Source organism: Trachemys scripta, chromosome 3 (assembly GCF_013100865.1).
Source record: "Trachemys scripta elegans isolate TJP31775 chromosome 3, CAS_Tse_1.0, whole genome shotgun sequence".
Taxonomy (NCBI): domain Eukaryota; kingdom Metazoa; phylum Chordata; order Testudines; family Emydidae; genus Trachemys; species Trachemys scripta.
In genome coordinates this window covers 19,260,042-19,281,161 of record NC_048300.1, presented here as the reverse complement: position 1 = coordinate 19,281,161, position 21,120 = coordinate 19,260,042, and the positions used below count along the sequence as shown (strand labels likewise).

Genomic DNA, 21,120 nt, shown 5'->3' with positions numbered 1-21,120 from the left:
GCGTTGCCCATTTTTCCTTACAAAAGCTCCATGATAATTTTCTCTGTTAAGAAATTTTGAAACAAGCCACAAGCATGAATGATAATTTTTTACTTTTAAAATGGTTTTCCCCTTCAGTCTTAGAAGGTCTATCTTGATGCTACTATAGTTAATACTTATCAAGAATGATTTTCTGGAGGGGAGAGAAATGGTTAGGTGGTGTCTGTATCTGCCAGAATTTTAAGAAAGCATGGAGGTAAATGTTATCAGATAGACAGTATTTCTTTGCACATTTTCTTCCCACCTTTAAGTGGACTTTTATAATACAACTGTTTTACTTTCATCCCTTCCCCTCTCTAAAAACTGTGCCTAACGTCTGTCACTTTAAGGTAAGTTTTTTGTTTTTTAAAGAAAGGTAGAAGGCATTAGTTGTTTCTCTGTCATTTTTTCCTTAACTTTGCTTATTCAAATATTCTTTTTAATTTAAAATTTCTTATCACCCTTTCTGTCTGTATATTTGTTCTGGAGTTTCGAGGTTGTATTTACACTTTCTACAGTTTTTTCTTTTTCTGTCCTTTTCCCCCCATTGATTTAAAATCCCAGTTCTTGTATTTAGCCCTTTACCTGTAGCTCAGCATATTTTAGTGTTGCCAGTCTTCATATACAGTGGTTTCTTATGGGATTTTCTCTTGTGCTTTGTCAAGTATTTTATTTGGCTTTGAGGAATTTTACAGTTTAAATCAAGAATAGGGTGTGCACTTGTATGCTCATGAACTTTTTGTTATGAGTCAGTTTGTGCAAAATGTTTAAATGGATGTTCTTTCACATTTATTTTTTTGTTCTGGGGTGCCCCTTTCAGCACTTCAGATAAGGTTGAGCCAAGCTTTTTGTTTGGAGTCAATTTTTCAAAGTGCTGTAGATACATTCTCAGATTGGCCTGAAAGTTGCTGTGCCAGTTGAAGTCCTGGGATAGTTAGTGTTACAAATTTAGAGTCAGTTGGTCAAGGGGTTCCCAAGATACAGCACCCTCCCTCCCCTCCCTTGGCTTATTTTTAAACTGTGCTGGTTCTTATAACACTTTATTGCCCACAGATGATGGGGAGGGGCGTGCGGTTGGAACTATAGGCAGGAGCTAAATAAAATAGGTATTGCTGTCTGCTCCGAGCTCAACTAGTGACTGACATTCCAAGTAATTGATATATTGGTATATACAACATAGTTATTATTTTCTCTGAAAACCAAGCGGAACTTCTGTTGCTAGAAGCAAAAAGTTAGGGCTAGTCTACACTACCGCGCTCCATCAGTGCAGCTGCACCGCTGTAGCACGTCCTGGTGAAAATGCGCTATGCTGACGCTCTCCCATTGGCATAATTACTCCACCTCGATGAGAGGTGGAAGCTATGTCGACAGGAAAGCATCTCCCGCCGACATAGCACGATGTGGACGGCGCTTTAAGTCTGTGTAGCTTGCATCACTCAGGGGGTGACTTTTTCACACTCTGAGCAACATAAGTGGCAATGTAGACAAGCCCACTATGAACAAAATATTTGATATACTGATACGGAGTGGGAACGTACAGTCATACCTTATCTGTGTATTTTATCAGAGGAATTGTTTTCTGTAACTTGGCCAAATGCCAGGAGTATTTTGCTTCCCCTTCCTAATCTGTTAAGCACCTTCTGCATAAGGGTTAGCGTAAAGTGATCCAGGCTATTTATGAGGTCCAGAGGGGTTTCAGTGTAGCTCTGCCAGCATTGTTTGCACTGTAGAGCTGATGAATAACATGGTCTTGGCACTACTGTGAGGTGCTTTACTGTGCACGCACACACCCTAGATAGTGTTCATTCTAAGCAGAAGATCATGGGCAAGGGGGAATGCAGCATGCTAACAATCCAAAGTGTAATTAAATAAACTGGTGCTCAGAGTTGCTTTATTTACTTTATATCTCTTGCCAGCTCCATGTGCAGGCAGCTGAGGAAGCAATATTCAGCATAGATAAGTACATAGATGCTAAAGTGGGTATTTAGCATGCTTTGGCAGCCCTGGAGGCAGAATCAGAACTATAACTGACAGCAGGGGGAAAATTCTATTCTTGAAGAGCCTGCCTTTTTCCCCCCCGTCTCCATAATTGCAAGAAGTTATCCATACTTACTGCTGCAGAACTTCACGATAAACTGTAAAACAAAAAAACCTTCGGTAAAATTCTGATCTGGCCAAGTTGGTAGGGACATCAGGTTGCCTCTCTAGACCTTGTTCTCACCCCCCCCCAAAGCCACCCCACACCTTGGCTCGGAGGTGCGGCAGCTGTGTCTACCCCAGCTACTACTGTCCTCTTCCAGGACTCGTATTGCTGCTGATGTAGTGACACCCCTGGCTAAGTTGTCTGTGAAGATTTAAACTGGGATCTCTGGCTCTAAGAGTGTGGGTCTTTACTGCCTGAGCAAAAGGACCATATCTCTTGGCTTGGAGGTAGTAGTAGCCTCAAATCTCTACAGCTGGTCCAACCAATCGGGACACAGAGCTACACTGTGGTGGTGTATGGTACAAACTCCTTCAAATCCCCGTACAGGCATCCACTTGTAATGATAATGCTGGTTGGATTGTCTTTATGGATTGAATCCAAGACCTCAATCTAAAAGCATGTCCTTGTGCTAAAGAAAACGAGAAATTAGCAGACTCACAAGTCCTTTATATGGTACAGCCTCTAGATGGGACAAAGAGCCATATTTATTGTGGGTTATGCTGACAGGGCCGACAGGCTGGTAGATTGGAAGCTTTGCCTATTCTGCACACAGGGAGAAACCACATCTGTATGGCTTCAGAAGGAAGCTGTAGTATGCCTAACTTGGGGAAAGGGAAATCATACATCTCAAAACTCTGCATTTAACTACAAAGAGATTTTAAGTGAGTAAAAGTATAAGGCATTACAGGCAGAAATGGTTACAAGAAAAATAAAGATAAAACACTTTCTAAACTTAACAAACTAGACTTGTTTCAAGGTACAGTTGTTACCACATGCTTCCAGCAACAGGGCTGACCAAATTTCAGTCAAGGTCTGCTCTCAAAGTTCATAGGCTGTTTCTTTTGTTGTCTTAGATGGAAAAGAGAGAGATAGATAGGGAGAGAGAACTTGTGCTTTTGTCCCTCACTTTTGTAGTTCAGTCACCCTTTGAAATTGCATTTTTCTGAAGGTTACCCTGCGATAAATTTCATTCCCACTGTGAGCATGGAGATTGTCATTGTGAAAGAGGTTTCATGCTGTGCTTTGCTAAAATGCAGATTTGCCTTGTCTCTCTCTTGCTGTCTCAAGGTCCTTGTTTACTACTTGTATGTCAATTGAAGTAAATACACATTCCTTTAAGAGCTGCTTGACCTGTCCTGCCTAATAGGGGGCTACATGGGTTTGACTATGTGCTACCAACATCATTCAGGAGGAATTCATAACTTTACATATAAGGTTGCTACGCACATTTCATCATGATATTATTGACCAGCGAGTTTAGCTTTCAAATGATACTTCGCAAGGCATATGTTGTACAAAGATGATTACAATCGTGTATAGGGTATGAATACAGTGGTACATTCGATCACAGTAATTTTCTGCCAATTTTCCACCAGCTCCCTGCACAATGAGCAGAGCACTTGGTGGTATCTCCAATAAACTAACTTTTTAAAGGAAGAACAGATAACTGTTTCTGTTATAGTAACATGATGGCATTTAAAAAAAAATTTCAGATTGACAACTCTTGTGAAGAATATTTATGCAGAATATATTGTTGAAAAATCTCAGCTAGCATCAAATGTCAAATATTGCATAAAGTGAGTTTTTAAATTTTGGGTGTAGCTAATTTAATGAAAGGAAATATTTGTACAAAAGGTCTGTTGTTTTTATTTATTTTATTAAAGCTATTTCTATGACAATCACCATAGTATCTGAAGAGTTGTTACCAAAGTCTGTCTGTGTCTCTAATAACATTGTTTTAAATTTGATCATGATTGTGATAAAGTGGGCTCTGTACCTATGTAGGTTACTCTGTTCTTCCACTGACAGGCTGGTGGGTGGGTGGATCGGAGAGGTTCTGGTTTTGAGGTTGATAAAGAAATTTTACCCTGAGTCTCTTAAAAGTCTATTACAAGATTTTAGGTGGCAAAATTGCAGTGGCTTTGCTGTGGCCATCGATCTTTTTAACTTTCTATGGTGAAAACACCAAACAGAGTTCCAGTATGCTAGTAAAATACAACAAGTATGTTTTTTGGCATAACAAAGTAGCACTACTACTTTCTGTTTTACATAAACTAATAAAAGCATAATTGCCTTTCTTTAAATATTACCATTAATGCTTAGTTTAATGGTAACTCTTAATAGTTTACTACTACTTATTAAAAATCATTCATGATTTTTTTCAGCTGTTGAAGGATTAACTATAAATGAAAGAAATGACTGTGCTTTCAGATGGAACCAATGAACACCCTGCTAACACCCCCTCCTCGAAGGTTCCTTGGTGTCAGATGCTGATTGGGAGTGCATCAGGCAGGCCCAGGCTGGGGGTTTCAGAGCTAGGAAGCTGCACAGCCAGCTGCAGTCATTGGTGCCAGAACACACCACGTGACCATAAATAAGAATTAGCTTAACATTATCAATCCTTTAAAATCTTGAGTCAGCATACAGTAGTTATACAGAGTCACAAGGTTGTGTGCTATGGCTGGGGCGGGGACAAAAATTGGTAAGTGGCTTTTGATAGCTTACCATAAAATTACTTTTTGAAAAGCTTACCATAAAAACGTTTCAATATAAAAAGTGTCTGCGATCATGGCTGTAGTATATAAGCTTTGCAGAGATGTATAACAATTGTGATACTGGAAGAGAAATATTAAATACATCAGAGCAAACATTATAATTAAGTAGCAAATTTGTACAGTGAAATCTTTCTGAAAGCAGTTTTTTTTCCCCTTTAGTTGACGCAGATGAGATTAAGCGGCTAGGAAAGAGATTTAAGAAGCTTGATTTAGACAACTCTGGTTCTTTGAGTGTGGAAGAGTTCATGTCTTTGCCTGAGTTACAACAGAACCCATTAGTACAGCGAGTAATAGATATATTTGACACAGATGGGAATGGAGAAGTGGACTTCAAAGGTAAGATACAGTGCTCTATAATACATGATGTTGGCATTTTCTTAGAAGATCTAACTCTTGGAAACTGTTAATTTCAGCTCTGATGTAAAAAAAAATAGAATACATTTTGTAAGAGCAAAATAAAGTGTGAAATCCACTTACAGGTTTAAGAGTGAAACACACTTACAAGATACTTTTATATATTAGAAATAGATACGAACAATTCCTGTGAATGTGTATATAAAAGACTTAAATGTATTTATTTCCTAATGCATAACCCAATATAACAATTTCTGTTGGTTTAACTATTTTGTTTAATAATCTTTCTTACTATTCATATTCTTAACTTCACTTTCATCCTTGATATCCATTTTAGAGTATATTAGTGAAACAATATTAATCTAGGCATTCTAAAAACTATTTTCCTCATTAACATGAAAAAGACCTGATGGGTGGGAGAGAATTACAAATGTGTGGGTTCAGTTTTACTTAACTAAACTTTTAAGAGACACATGGAACTAGCTGTAGCAATCTCGGAACTATTAGCAAGAGTCATAGAAGATGGGTAAGATCCCAGAGGACTGGAGAGGGGCAAACAAAGAGGACTCGAGCAATTATAGACCAGTAAACGAGGGAAATAGTCTTGATGAAATTACTATAAGGTGATTGCAGAGCTGGTTGAAAAAACATACTCAACAAGTAGTTATCAATGGTTTGCTGTCAAAGTAGGAGGGAGTATCTGGTGGGATTTCTGAAGGGGGTCAGTCCAGGATTTGGAACTATTCCATATTTTCATTAATAACTTGGATAATGGAGTGGAGAGTGTTTATAAGCCTTTCAGATTACACCAACCGGGAGGGGTTGGAGGACTGTATTGGAATTCAAAAAGACCATGACAAGTTGGAGAATTGGTCTGAATTCAACAAGATAAAATTCAATAAAGATCAAGTGCAAAGTACTTCACTTAGGAAGCAAAAATCAAATGCACATGTACAAAATTGGAAATAACTGGGTAGGTGGTAGTACTGCTGAAAAGGAACTGGGCATTATAGTGCATCACAAATTGAAATGTAGTCATCAAGGTGATGCTGTTGCAAAAAAGGGCTAATAGCATTCCAGGGTGTGTTAACAGGAGTGTTGTATGTAAGACATGGCAGGCAGGTAATTGTCTCGGTCTACTCAGCACTGATGAGGCCTTAGCTGGAGTGCTGTGTTCAGTTGTGGGCTCCACACTTTAGGAAAAATGTGGGCAAATTGGAGAGAGTCCAGAGGAGAGCATCAAAAATGAAGAAAGGCTTAGAAAACCTGACCTATGAGGAAAGGTTACAAAACTGGGGAAATTGAGTCTTGAGAAAAGAAGACTGAGGGGCGACCTGATAAGTCTTCAGATATGTTAAGGGCTGTTATAAAGAGGACTGCGATCAATTGTTCTCCATGTCCACTGAAGGTAGGACAAGAAGTCATGGGCTAAAATCTGTGGCAAGGGAGATTTAGGTTGGATATTAGAAAAAACTTTCTAACTGTAAGGGTAGTTAAGTTCTGGAATAGGCTTCTAAGAAGTTGCGGAATCCCCATCATTGGAGGTTTTTAAGAACATGTTGGATAAACACCTGTCATGCATGATTGAGGTCCTGCCTCAGTGCAGGTGGCTGGACTTGATGACTTCTCATGGTCCCTTCCAGCCCTACATTCATTTCTGTGATTCTATAAATATTTGGATCTAAATAGTTCATTTTTAATGAGAAATAAGTTCCAATTTTTTATAGCCTCTTAATAGGATTTTTTTCTTGGAATATTTCCTCAAGATTAAGGTATTACACAATTACTAAGATTAAGACTCTGTCATGGATATTTTTAGTAAAAGTCAGGGACAGGTTGTGGGCAATAAACAAAAATTCATGGAAGCCGCGACCTGTCCCTGACTTTTACTAAAAATACCCTTTGGAGGGGACAAACAGCGCTGCTGGGGCTTGCAGCTGCTCCAGCCTCACTGCTGTTCCAGCCCCTAGGGGACTGACCTGGACCAGGATCAGGACCATCACTCCGGCAGGCCTGGGACCACTGGCAAGCTGTTCCAGGGGCCCCTGCTCTGGGGCTGGATGCTGCTCCGGCAGCCCTGGGCTGATGTCCCAGCCAGCTGCTTCAGTCCTGTCCCAGCAGAAGTCACGAAAGTTCCATAAAATAATGGAATCCGTGATCTTTGTGACAGAATCGTATCTTGTGTGTACATTACATCAGTACTAGACCAGGTTTCTTAAACTGGTGTGGGAATCTTTCCAGGATAATTTGCAACACCTTTGGGTTCCATACAACAGTCTCTTCTGTGACTAAAATACCTTGTATGTGATATTTTTCTATGACAGTTAGTTTAGATTGAAAATTGTTTTTCTCTGTAAATTACAGAAATTATAGAAGTATTGTATTTCTATTTAATAGTCTTTTTTACCTGTAGTTTGCCACTTTTTCAAACAAAAAAGAGAGAATGCTGATATGACAAAGCAAAATCAGTCTCAATTGAATTCTAAAGTAAGTGTTAGAGAGCTACATTATTTAAAATGTTGCTCATTTAGAGGGTCAGAGGCTGAGTTATTCCAATGCCAAATTATCAGATTTAATATTTCTTTAATTTAGGGTCCAATCCTCAGAGTGGCAAGTTTTCCTTAACTCCCATTGAAATTAATGTAGGATTTTTTCAGGATTAGACTAAAAAGTCTTTTTCTAATTTTTCCTGTCTGATTAGAATTTACCAAATTTCAATGATATAGATATTTTGATCAATAAAATTTGAAGAAAACAGTAAACATGAAGTACATTCAAGCTGTTATAGCACAAGAGCAAAAAACAAAACCCAACTAAATTGGAATGTTTGAATGTTAAGACTATTTTCCTCAACAGTGTCATCCTCTAAAACTATATAAACATTGCACATAATAATTGTCAAAATACACTTGTTAAAGCGAGGGTACTATAATGTTCATGAGATTATGAACTCAAATAATGTGATTGCGAAAAGCTGTAACAGATGATTTAGCACTAGTCTGATTTTTGTATCATAAAATGATGCAGTCATAATGTGTTTTGTGGCAGTGAATCTACTGTTGCCATCTGGCCATGTTTGGTGACTTACGTAAATTAATGGTAGTCTCAATCCAGTTTTTGCTGAACAAGTGGCCACCTCACAAAAAATATCATTGCTGGCACGCGTGTGTAGACGCTGCAGGGAAACTTGCATTGCTTCTCCTGTTTTCTACCTACTTTTTTTTGTAGAGAAACTCATTTTCTGATATCCATCTAACATCTTTCTCAAACACAGGAAAAAAGTCACTTAAATCACATTAGTACAGCTGTTCACTCTACCTATACATTTACAAAAATATTTTATTAAACCAGTTTGGTGATTTTATTGTTAAAATGAAAACTCTTGGGGATTTTTGCCAACTAATGGTAGTCAGTATTTCCATTCTAATGGTAGCCTTTGTACTTTTTTCTTTACTGTATTTTAACTACAAAATTCTTATTAGGTCAGCATCTTACCTTCCAGGACTTCAGAAAGTCCTGCTCTGGAGTCTGATCCTATGTACCTTATATCAGTAGTTCTTTTGATTCTTTGCTGTTACACATGTGAGTAAAGGCTGCAAGATCTGGCTCTGGGAATTGCATGGTTTTGGAGTTTGTTATAGTTTGAGTGTCATTTTGTTAATATTCACATTTATTTATAAAACCTTTCTAAAAAGACTATTTATGTGCCTGTTTTATTAAAAATATGGTCACGTTCATGTAATCCAAGATGAAATTTAGGGCTTGATTTGAGATGAACTGAACACACCACAACTCCAATTGAAGTCAATACAGTAGGCGTTTCAAGTCCTTATTTATATAAATTGTATTTCTTTGAAAGTCCAAGCTTTTGATTATTTTAAGTACATTTTGATATATATTAGTACATTGGGCATGGTGTTTGGTTTGAGATGCTTCCTGCTGAAAGGAGCTAGAAATGCCTTCATAAGGATGTGGCGACACTATTCCTCCTTGAGGTAAGCTGTGTTCTAAGGACATTCCCAATAATACAGACTTGTTTAAAAAAAAAAAAAAAAAAAAAAAAAAATTTAATTTCTGAATATTCTGGTTTCTGTTTGCAATAAACAGGGTTTTGAAAATATATATATACACTGCTGATTTGTAAATGCTTTTCCTGCCCTGTATTCTTCAGAATTTATAGAAGGAGTCTCCCAGTTCAGTGTCAAAGGGGATAAGGAACAGAAGTTGAGGTGTAAGTACTTCGATTTTTTATGACCGCTTTTCTGATATTTTTCAAATGTAGTTTGCTTTTAACAAAACATTTTTCCTCCTGGGGTGCATGTTCTCTGACAGAAGTCTACATCAGGCAGGACAGGTGGAGACTATCTTGAAGGAGTTGGGACTCCATACCTCTTGAGGAGGTCACTGGCACCTTCACAAAAAGGCCTGAGTATGCTGCCTCTGCAGCATTGTTGCATTCCTTACTGAATGAGCAAAACGAAGTCCACATCCTTTTTAGATTAAAGGAATTATGAGCAATGCACATCATTTTGCTTTTGACAGTATGTAAATCATTTGATTTTTGCTTATACAATAAAACAAAGAAGTACTGAACTGTTCCTGCAAAATTTTGACAATGTATCTTTCAGAAGCATAATATGGTCAAACCTTTGCTTTTTCTTTTAATCTTTATTGCAATAATTAAAGATATAATATGGATGTAGGAAGGAAAGTTGTTACCACGAAATATTAAAAAACAACACTCCACCACTCCAGATTTAGACCATGTCCAAATGGCTTGCTGTAAACTGACCAATTAGGATGTTGATTAGCCATGCCACAGAAGGACATGGTTATGTCTCTAATGTGAGTGGCCCAGCTTATGATGCACTTCTTGTTTGCTGAATTCTTTTGTTGTTTGCTTAATGTTGTCAGTGTTAATGGATTACTTTACACTCAGGGCTTGCCTACACTTCAAACATTACAGCGCCGCTGTAGGACTTCAGTGTAGACACTACCTATCCTGACAGGAGGGATGCTCCCATCGGCTTAGGTAGTCCACCTCCCTGAGAGGCGATAGCTAGGTCGACAGGCAAATTCTTCTGTTGACCTAGCACTGTCTACATGGGGATTTAGGTTGGCTTAGCCACACCGGTCAGAAGAGTGACTTTTTCACACCCCTGACCAATGTAGTTAAACCAACCTAATTTTTTAGTATAGACCAGGCCTGAGTGTTAAAAAAAACTCTCATACTAAAGGGTTAAATAAATTATAGTAGAATTGTTCACTGTTCTGTGTCTGATATAGTAGGATCCTTGTCTGCCAGGATTTATAAATTCATGATTAAAAATCAATGTGACTATAGAAAACAATGCAAAACCTTTTTTCTCAGTTGTACATATAAAATACATAGTTATGTATCTGCCTTCTGAGAAGTGTTCAGTCTAGTGGAAATTTTTGTTGGCAAGTCATATTTACTATTGAATTTTTCTTTAACTCGTTTTCTGCAGTTGCTTTCCGGATTTATGATATGGACAAAGATGGCTATATCTCCAATGGGGAGCTCTTCCAAGTGCTGAAGATGATGGTTGGGAACAATCTCAAAGACACTCAGTTACAACAAATTGTAGACAAAACCATAATTAATGCAGATAAGGATGGTGATGGAAGAATATCTTTTGAAGAGTTCTGTGCTGTAAGTATTCTCTAGGGGAAAATGTTGATATTTAGATTTACTAAAATTATATCTAAAGTACAGTTGACCTAAAGAGACTGGTTTTACCACAATTACAGTAACGCCTCACTTAACGGTGTAGTTATGTTCCTGAAAAATGCAACTTTAAGCGAAACGATGTTAAGCGAATCCAGTTTCGCCATAAGAATTAATGTAAATGAGGGGGTTAGATTCCAGGGAAATTTTTTTCACCAGACAAAAGACTATCTATCTACAGACACACACACAAACAATTTAATACTGGTACACAGTGAAGATAATTGCGATGCTTGGTTGAGGTGGTGGAGTCAGAGGGTGGGATATTTCCCAGGGAATGCCTTACTGCTAAATGATGAACTAGCAATTGACTGAGCCCTCAAGAGTTAACTTTCACACTCTACAAGGCAGCAGGAATGAAGGGAGGGGAGACAGCATCGCAGACAGAGACACGCACCGTGTGTGTGTGTGTGTGTGTGTGTGTGTGTGTGTGTGAGAGAGAGAGAGAGAGAGAGGCGCATTTCCCCTTTAAGTACGCTGACTCTACTCTTAAGTACACTGCCTTGTTAATTAGATCAGCTTGCTGAGACCGCAGCTGCTGCCAGCAAGCTCCCTCCATCCTGAGCCCTGTCATGTGTCCCCCCGTTCTATGGAAGATGGGGTAAGCGGGGTGCGGGGGAGGGGACACCCTGACATGAGTAGTGTCTCCTCCCCCCCCAACCCCCCGCACAGCAAGCAGGAGGCTCCTGGGAGCAGCTCCAAGGCAGAGGGCAGGAGCAGCACATGGCAGTGGGGGGTAGGCAGGGACAGCTGAACTGTGGGCAATTGGTAGCCTGCTGGGCAGCTGCTGCACGGGGAGCGGGGAGCTGATGGGGGGGCTGCTGGTCCACCCTGGTTCCAAGCCCCCACCAGCTAGTTGCAATGGGCTGCTCTTCCTGCAAGCAGTGGACAAAGCAGGCGGCTGCCAAACAATGTTAGAAGGGAGCATTGCACAACTTTAAACGAACATGTTCCCTAATTGATCAGCAACGTAACAACGTTATCCGGGACAACTTCAAGTGAATTGTTACTGTATATTTAAAATATGACTATTGCTCATATCTTACATGTCTAAGTAAAATTAATCATAAAATAGCTGATTGCATTATTCAGGATTCAGATGTTTCAATTTGACTAAGACCTGTCTATAGAAAAAATTATCAAAATATTGTGCTGCAAATACAGTGGATTAATTTTTGCATCCTTTTTGTTGAGATGTATAAAAAACGATTGAAAACTACCCATGCCTGGGAATTGCTGTATGGCAAAAGTGAACTTCTAGATCAGTGGTTCTCAAACTGTGGGTCATGACTCTGTTTTAATGGGGTTGCCAGGGCTGGCTTAGACTTGCTGGGGCACAGGCTGAAGCCCAAGCCCCACCGCACAGGGCCAAAGCCCGAGGCTTCAGCCCTGGGTGGCAGGGCTCAGGTTACAGCCCACTTGCCTGGGGCTGAAGTCCTTGGGCTTCAGCCCCTCTCCCTGCCTGGAGTGCTGGGGCTCGGGCTTTGCCCCCTCCACTCCCTAGGGCAGCTGGGCTTGGGCAGCCTCAGGCTTTTGTCCCCCGTCCTGGGGTCAATGTAATAGTTTTTGTTTGTCAGAAGTAGGTTGTGGTGCAATGAAGTTTGAGAACTCATGTTCTAGATTGAGGAACCAGAAACAGGTGCCTTGGATTCCAGGCTTTCAAATGGTAGAAAATAGTGGTTCCTAAACCGTTTGTAGACCATTAATGGTCCATGGAAATTGACTGTCCTTGTTTCCAGCAGCAAAATTCATTAAAAGTAGATTTAAAATACCCAATACTTTTCTATAATTGCTTTTTCATCTAAAAAGTTATTATAGTAGCCACAGGGACAGTCCATGATCATGGATGGGAAGGGAGGTGCTGTTTATAAAAATGAATAAATGGAAGAGGTGCTCTGAAAGAGACTCTCAAAGATGTCATAGAGTTTAAGGCCAGAAGGGACCACCAGATGATCTAGTGTGACCTTCTGTATATCCCAGGCCACCACTCACAGACTAAACACAACAGCCAAAATGAGATCAAAGTAATACAGCCCACAAGAGACTAGAGTATTATGTGCCACAGGCAGAGAAGAGGAGGGACCAAGATGCAACAGTGCTCGAGGCCCCTGCAATGGCAGGGAAATGATCAAGTGAGATGTATCCAGATAATCCTGGCAAGTGCCACAACCATATCCTGCAAAGGTGAAAAACCCATAAGGTCACTGCCAGTGTGACACGGGGTGAAATTTCTTCTCATCCCCTCAGTTAGACTCTGAGCATGTGAACAAGAATCAGCCAGCCAAGCACCTGAGAGAGAGAGAGAGAGAGAATGCTTTTGCTAAAAATGTGCATCCGAAGAAGTGGGCTGTAGTCCACGAAAGCTTATGCTCTAATAAATTTGTTAGTCTCTAAGGTGCCACAAGTACTCCTGTTCTTCTTTTTGCGGATACAGACTAACACGGCTGTTACTCTGAAACAATTGAAGGGGTGGATGGAAATAATCATCAGAATAACTTGATTTTGTGGGATAGATACTTCATGTCCTGCAAGAGCTGGCGGTGCTATCTGTTTACTTGGCTGGACCAATATGAACGCATTCAGGACCAATAAACTATTCTAAGCACTGGTCCTAAAAAGTGATCAACAAAAATAATTAATTGAAGTCAGAATTTTAAAATTTATGTAATATAAAGCTGCAGTGCATTTGAATTATCGTGTGTCTGATAATCATGCCTTTGTAACTGGGGATTTTTATGCATATAACATGCTCACCCATGAGACTGAATTAACATGAGAATGTATATTTTTCTTTTTAAAAGGAAAGTAGTAAATGATGCACTGAAATACAAGCACTTTTTACAAAAACGTGCTGAGGAAAAAATCAAATAATCACACATGACAGTAAATATGTATGTGTATTTTGATTTTATTATATTTAAATTGATGAGTATGGAGACATAAATCTGGATGGCTTGATGTACAATGAAAAAAGTATTGCGTACATGTATGCTCTTTGTATGAGATTATAGCTTCAGTTCAATAGAAATCATTCATTCCTCATTAAGTGTGGTGTATGGGTTGAGTGCAGATTTTGAAAACCTTTTCTCTTATAGTACTTGGAAACTTTCTTAAAGGATTAAAATCTCCATTTTTCATGCTCATTTAATTAAGAACTGGCCACATGGAATTTTACCAAACTTAAAATATAAAATTTTTGTGTTCTGGACTAAGACCAGCATTAGAAATACAATAAGGAGTAAATTTTCTGGTAATTTATTTGCATTAGTGAACAAGAGCTTAGAATGAATTCCCTTCTCAAGCATGACAACAGCAGTGCTGCCAATACATATTTAAATAGGTGATGTCTTTGTTGTTCCCTAACCTTTTTCACGCTTGTATTGTCTTGTTCTCTACTCCTCCATTGTATATACATTGTCCTCAGCATTTCTTTTACAGTTTTTCTGCCCATTTCCCCTCTGCTGTTTGTTCTCTCTCTCCTTTCTTCAGTTTCCAATATGTGTGGGTTTCTTCCATGTTTGTTTGTTCTGGTTTTGTTCTGCTCCATACCTCACCCATTCCTTTCATTCCACCTCTGCCTCCCCTCATGCCGTTGTTCTTGATTTCCCCTCATTGATTTTTCTCTCACGTTTTGTTGATTTGATGCGTCCTTTACCTCCACAATCATTTTTCTTTGAATTTCTTTCCCTTGTTTCGGCTACACACTTTCCCCACTTTTCGTTTGCACACCCATTCCTCCCCTGCCTCCTTGTTTTTGCATCTTCCCTTAGTTTTCTGAACATTTGTATCCTGCTGTTTTTGGAAGCTCCCAAGTACTTTTTGGCTGCTCCCCATATTTTTTGTGCAAGCCCCTTCTTTTACCAAGGATGCCAGTGGGCTTCCCTGAGCTCCTGGTTCCTCATGTTGACTTCCAGAGGTTTAATTTTCAGTGATAGTTTTCCTATTCAAGGAGGCTTGTGTGTATGAAAATCATAGCTGACAAATAAATTCAGAGGTCAGTATAAGTGGATCTGAGAGAGAATAAGCTGGTATGATTTATTCATCTGGCTCCCTCAGTATGTGAGGTGCACTAACATAGATTCTGTTACACGTAACCTACTTGCCATAACTTACACTCCCTTATGTGTTACTTGTGAATTTGGCCTATTCAGTCTATGGAGTGTAAGCTGGTGTGGAAAGGCCAGAAAAGAGGGGCGCAGCAGAAAAAGCAACTGACTGGAGGTAGCAAGTTGTTAAAAGGATGCAAGTAGAAGTATGTTTATCTGGTGTGCTGTTTAATATAATTTTACTAATTCTCAGTTCTCTTAATTTTAAATGTTTTTCATTGCCATTTCAGGTTGTAGGGGGCCTAGATATCCACAAAAAGATGGTGGTAGATGTGTGACTCTTTTTAGGGCACCACCCAACACTTTTGCTTTCTTCTCCATCTCTGAAGATCTGCTCAAGACGTCCAGCAACGCTCTCTGTGTATTTAAATGGAAGTATTTTTCTCTGTGAAGCCACATTTTCCAACATGAGCCTCATGAAGCCAACTAAGTGTTATTGAACTTTATTCTCTCAATAACTCAGTGTAGCACTTTAAAGTCTGAAGGACAGCAAGATGGAAAGAGCATATCAGTGTGGTGGAGAAAGGGAAGGGGTTGGCTTTTTAATTTATTTTTCTTCATCTTTTATAACAAGGAAATATCTATCTATATATATATGTGTGTCTATTTATATATAGATATATATGTAGCTTTCTATATGTAGTAGTTAGATGGGCTTTAATTTAATATACTTGATTCAGAAACAAAACTAGAGTACAAAGTGCCAAGCAGAACATTAACAGTTCAATATATGGATATACATCCTTACTTTTATTTCACACAGTTTTATATTATATATATATATAATAGAAGAATGTAAAAATTTAACAGGGTGTTAGGTCAACTGTTTTCCTTTTCCTGTGACTGTTCAGATGTTTCTATATATTGACTGGCTGACAAAGCATTGCTTCCTGTTAATTAACCTTAATTACATTTTTTGTAACACAGGAGACTGTTTATTTATACCTGTTAATATATTACCAGGGACTGTCTCTCTTTGCTAAATAACTTGTAGTACAGCTCTGCTTAATAGTATGAGAAAATATAGTTTAATGCTAATGCCAAGAACTAGTCCTTGTATGCATATAGTAACTGCAGCATGCTTATATGGTCACTTCATTCTGTCACCTACTAACTGGGAGCAGTTGCATCTATTAAATAGCCCTAAGGATATATAAATCAGCTGTGAGATTCATTTCAGATACAACAGCTGAAGATGTTTGATGCATTCATGATTTCTCTTGCACTTAGCTTAATGAAATTTAGGATTGATATAATTGTGCAGGATTCCCATTTACTCATTTTATACATTACTTAGTGCGATTATAAAATGTTTCTTGCCACTAAATTTGTTTCAACCATAACAGTTTCCCCTCTGCATTTTAAAAAAGTACTAAAGGTAGCATAAATAACTGGTAATATTTTATATATATCCCTATATCTATAGAGAGATATATGTATATAGGATTCATACGGGGGGGGGGGGGGAATCTTGTTAACCTATGCCATAGAGAAGGAGGAAAACTTCACGTTATCTAAATTTATACCTCTTCCTCTTCTCCAGTCCTTCAATTGGAGAATTTTTTTCTTTCCTAGATTTGTCCATATCATGATTTCTAATGAATGGTAACTTGATATATTTGTGTGATATAAAAGTAGCGAGCCATGTTTTACAACTTTATATCATCCCTTCCCTTTTCTGCAATGGTACTATTGGCTGGAAGAAAAACACATTTACTAGATTTTTAGGATAGTACATCTTTGCTGTATAGCAGTTTTTCTATTAAAAAATGTTTTATAATCAACAGTGGAAAGGACAGGTTGTATGAACCTACTTAAATGGAGCACCTGTCTGCCATAGCTGTTCCTTCAACTGAGTGCTGCACATCATGGGCTCTGTCTGTGAGAGAGAAATCCAGGTGCTTGGTGTCCTTGCATGACATGAAGTTTTGCATGTAGATCGAATTGAAATGTTCCTCTTGTTTACATAATTTGCATAATTTAAAAAGATAATGTTGCCAAACTTTGGTAAATGTTAATGTTCAAACCGAAAATCTCCACTACATGTAACTTTCTTCCTCTGGATCAGTACATGGCTTATAATCCCAGCCAGTGGTTGTATCTGTTCCATTGTCAACTGCCATGTGCTCTGCTTCAAGAGGGAACTAGTCTTTTGTGAATTTTTTGTACATAAGTATTTGTTACAAACATTTTAGCAAATGCTTTCTATTTCTCTTATTTGCTTGTGCATATCTTGGCTGGCGTTCTAGAAAATAGTGCTATTGTTATTTCCTTATCGGGGGGATAAGGGTTTTTTTTAGTTTGTGTGGGGAAAATGGTTTATGTTGAATGTTTAGTTTTTCCTCTGCATGCTACATCATATGTTGTGGGAACTATAGAACCTTCATACTATATGAATAAAAAAATAAAATATTTGAACCTTGCCATAGTGTTCTAAATGTTTTTGTTGAGCTTCATGTCAGGTGGCTTTACTGTACATTTTAAAAAATTAATGTTGCAGAACTAATTCCATAGTTGCTGTTATTCTAAAGAAATTGGTTACTAGCACTATAAAATTCCTATTGAAAGTGCTTTGAGTGTTAGAAGATGCAAGCTGTTAGTGGGAACATTGCCAGTGTTTCAGAGCCACCTGCTTTTTTTTACTGGGGCACATGACTTTATAAAGGTTATTTTTCTCCTATATGTTCATCTGCCAATCCAGAAGACATTAGGGAGACAAGGTGGGTGAGGTAATATCTTTTATTGGACCAACTTCTGTTGTAGAGAGAGAAGCTTTCGAGCCACACAGAACTCTGCCTCATAGGACCCACCTACCGTCATGGAGACAGCTCAGCTAGCTCAAATGTTTTTTGGTGGTAAAAGGAAGCTCTAATTTAAATGCAAAGATGACAGGCATTTTGGAATGATCTTTGTCCTCAGAGGCAGGTGCACTATCCTCCGAAGAAAGCAGAGGGAAAACGCAGTTGTCTAGTTTCTCAGTACTGAAAAACACTCCCTTAGTCTGGGAGTGTTTTTATTTCAACCAAAGCCTGTTTATTTCACTGCTTTTGATGTCCCACTTCAGAAGAAGCTTCTTTTGGGGGCTAGCCCCGTATGGGAGGGGAAGGAGTGTTTTGTCCTTCAGTGTAGCACCCAATGCTAGCTTTACAGTAGCTTCCATTCACTGCACGCTTACCTCAGGAAAACTCCTGTGCAATGTAGCTATTCTTTCTACTACTCTCAAAGTTAATGGTGTGTAAAATGGCAGGACTAAATTAGTCTAACGTAATGCTTTCTTCCCACTTAACTAGCCCTCATTGGTTTGGGGCAAAGATGTCTGAGCCCTCCCCCAAAAAAGCAGTACAAGTACTAATGTGTATAAGACAGTCGCAGGACAGACAGGATTGGGATGATGATTGACTATACAAGCCAATCTTCCGACTGCAACTTTAAATCACACCTCACCTAGATATTCAAACTATTAGTAGAGAAGGGGGAAACCCTTAGTACACCTCTATCCTGATATAACACGAATTCGGCTATAATGCGGTAAAGCAGTGGTCTGGTGGGGGTGGGGCTGCGCACTCCAGCGGATCAAAGCAAGTTCGATATAACATGGTTTCACCTATAACGCGGTAAGATTTTTTGGCTCCCAAGGACAGCGTTATATCGGGGTAGAGGTGTACAAGTTTGGTAGTGTTTTGGGAACGTGATAAATGGAGCAGGTGCCTGAAGTACAAGTATCTGCTTTTACAGAGGTGCACACACCTGCTACTAAGCTATTCAACAGGTTAGAGCTGTTCATTTCTCTAAACATGCAGCAGGATTAACACCCCCAGCAGAGAGGGCTTCGCGTGATTTAAAACTGCCCCTCTAGTTGAAATTTTTGAGGGGAAATCTGCTGCTGTATTGATGTTGATGTGCTGAGCACCAGCAACTCCGCATACACTCAGTACCACTTCAAGCAGCATTTATTGAACTAAACTTTGTACAGTAGATCGGTTCACTGCTCTAGTTAAATTGAGCTGGTTCAATAGTACAACATTCACATATACAAGATTTAAAATTAATGTACCTTTTCTCACAGCTTTTAAATTAAACATTGAATTGTTATAAGCAGAAAAGTTTTTTAATTAGTTACTGTTGAGTACTAGGAGGTGTGTGAAGAAACAGTCAATATCACTTCACAGCAGACTTGCTAGCTAGCTGGGAGGCTGTGAAAAGTGATATTAACATACAAATATCACTTCACAGTAGACTTACTAGCAGCCCATTGCCACTCTTACTTCTGTGGTGATGCTGGCACCATGCACTGCCTTCAGAGCTGAGTGACCACAGAGTGGTGGCTACTGGCCAGGCACCCAGCTCTGAAGGCAGTACTGCTGCCGGCAGCAGCACAAAACTGCAGAAGGTATACGGATTTAAATTATATATTTTATAACAGTTGTGGTGTTTCATGCATGTACTTGCAACCCATGTAAAACCTCATGACCCTTGAGCTAGGGAATGAGTGAGAGCAGGGAACCTCTCTGTCCTATGCTCAGTAATGCCCCTGCTGGTGTCCAGGTAGGGTAGCAGAGGAAGCCACCTTATGCAAATACAAAAGGGACAAGAGTCAAGCCAGGGGGAAGGAAAGGAGTGGAGTGGGTGATTCATCTAAAGCAGATGTGGGTAAACTAGGGCCTGCAGGCCACATCTGGCCCATGGGATGGTCCTGACTAGCCCCACCCCCTCCACCTCAGCTTGCTCACTCCTCTGCTGGCATAATGCTCTGGGCAACAGGGCTTTGAGTTCCTGGGGCAGTACAGCTGCAGACCCTAGCCTGACCCAATGCTTTGTGTTGCGTGGTGGCAGCGGTGATGTGGTACGGCTGTAGCGCCACCAGCCACTGGAGTAAGGGGGCAGGGGGTGAATAGAGAGCAGGGGAGTTTGGGATGCTGGTCAGGGGGGAACAGGGGGTTGAATGAGGGCAGAGGTCCTGAGGGGGCAGTCAGGAAGGAGGGGGGGTTGGATGGGGCAGTCAGACAAGAAGGGGTAGCTGGATGGGGCAGGGGTAATATCAGGAATGAGAGGAGGGGTTGGATGTGGCAGTGGGGGTCTGGAGGCAATCAGGCAACAGTGAGCCACGGGGTGTGTGTGTGGATGGGGCAGGGTCCCATCAGGGAATATGGGATGGGGCAGGAGTCCTGAGGGGGAGCAGATAGGAGGTGGGGGCTGGGCCATGACCCTCTCCCCTAACTAGCCCACCATACAATTTATGAAACCCAATGCAGCCCTCAAGCCAAAAGGTTTGCTCACCCCTGATCTAAAGCTTCCAACCCTGCTGATGGCCTGGTGGGGTAGTTAATATACCACCACTAGAAAAATCAAATTTGCTTTTAAAAATATTAAACATGAGTTAAAGCCAAGCACTCAAGTTAGGAAATTCAATAATGAAGCTTTCCACCACATATCCCTGGGACCACCAGGACATCTTTCCTGCACAGTTGTGGGTCCCAGGAGATTGGTGGGCCCAACTGTGCCCCATGTTACCCCACTGTCTTCATTATAGTAGCTGGAATTTTCCCTCACATCTTAAACCAAGCTCTCAAAGTTTAAACATCAGAAGGGTCTACTCTCTGCCTCAATCTGTATTATGGGGATAGAGCCCCATCACCCCACAGGGGGGGGGTTCTAAAAATAAGTTGTTTGTGAAGCACTCAATACTATAGCAAAAAGCCCATGAGGAAATTGTCTTTGGTGCCGGGTTTGAATGACATGCAGTAAATAAGGCTGCAGCAAATAGTGAGGAAACAAGTTATTGAATAGCTGCTCAATCAGACCCATTCATCATGTGCACTGAGGAAGGAGTTCTGTGAAAAAAAACTGATGTAATTAAAGGCATCATGCACTCTCACAAGGGGGATAAATTAAGGTAAAGTAAACAATCCCCTTTTCAATCATGAGTTTGTGCCCTTTATTTTAATTCTTCCCTAAACACACCCCACTTCTGCCATATGCCTCCTTCAGGGGAGGTCTCCAGTACTGTACAGGTGTATTTTCCATCCTCTTCCTTAAATCACATTTTCTTTGACTGCAACTGCACACTGATGTCTTTTTTAAGATGTCTACATCACCTGGGTCACTTTCCTGCATTGATTGATTCTTTAGCATTCT

The 21,120-nt window shown here is 39.8% G+C and overlaps 1 protein-coding gene across 1 annotated transcript in view; it reads left to right on the top strand.

Annotated features, from left to right (window-relative positions):
• PPP3R1 (protein phosphatase 3 regulatory subunit B, alpha) overlaps positions 1-17,408 on the top strand; it is an 87,087-nt gene extending 69,679 nt beyond the window's left edge. The window contains exons 3-6 of the mRNA XM_034764248.1: positions 4,936-5,112; positions 9,302-9,361; positions 10,620-10,804; positions 15,216-17,408. Of these exons, the coding sequence (XP_034620139.1) occupies positions 4,936-5,112; positions 9,302-9,361; positions 10,620-10,804; positions 15,216-15,263 (470 nt within the window). The 3' untranslated portion in view covers positions 15,264-17,408. The remainder of the gene's footprint in view (positions 1-4,935; positions 5,113-9,301; positions 9,362-10,619; positions 10,805-15,215) is intronic.
• The last annotated feature ends 3,712 nt before the right edge of the window (positions 17,409-21,120 follow it).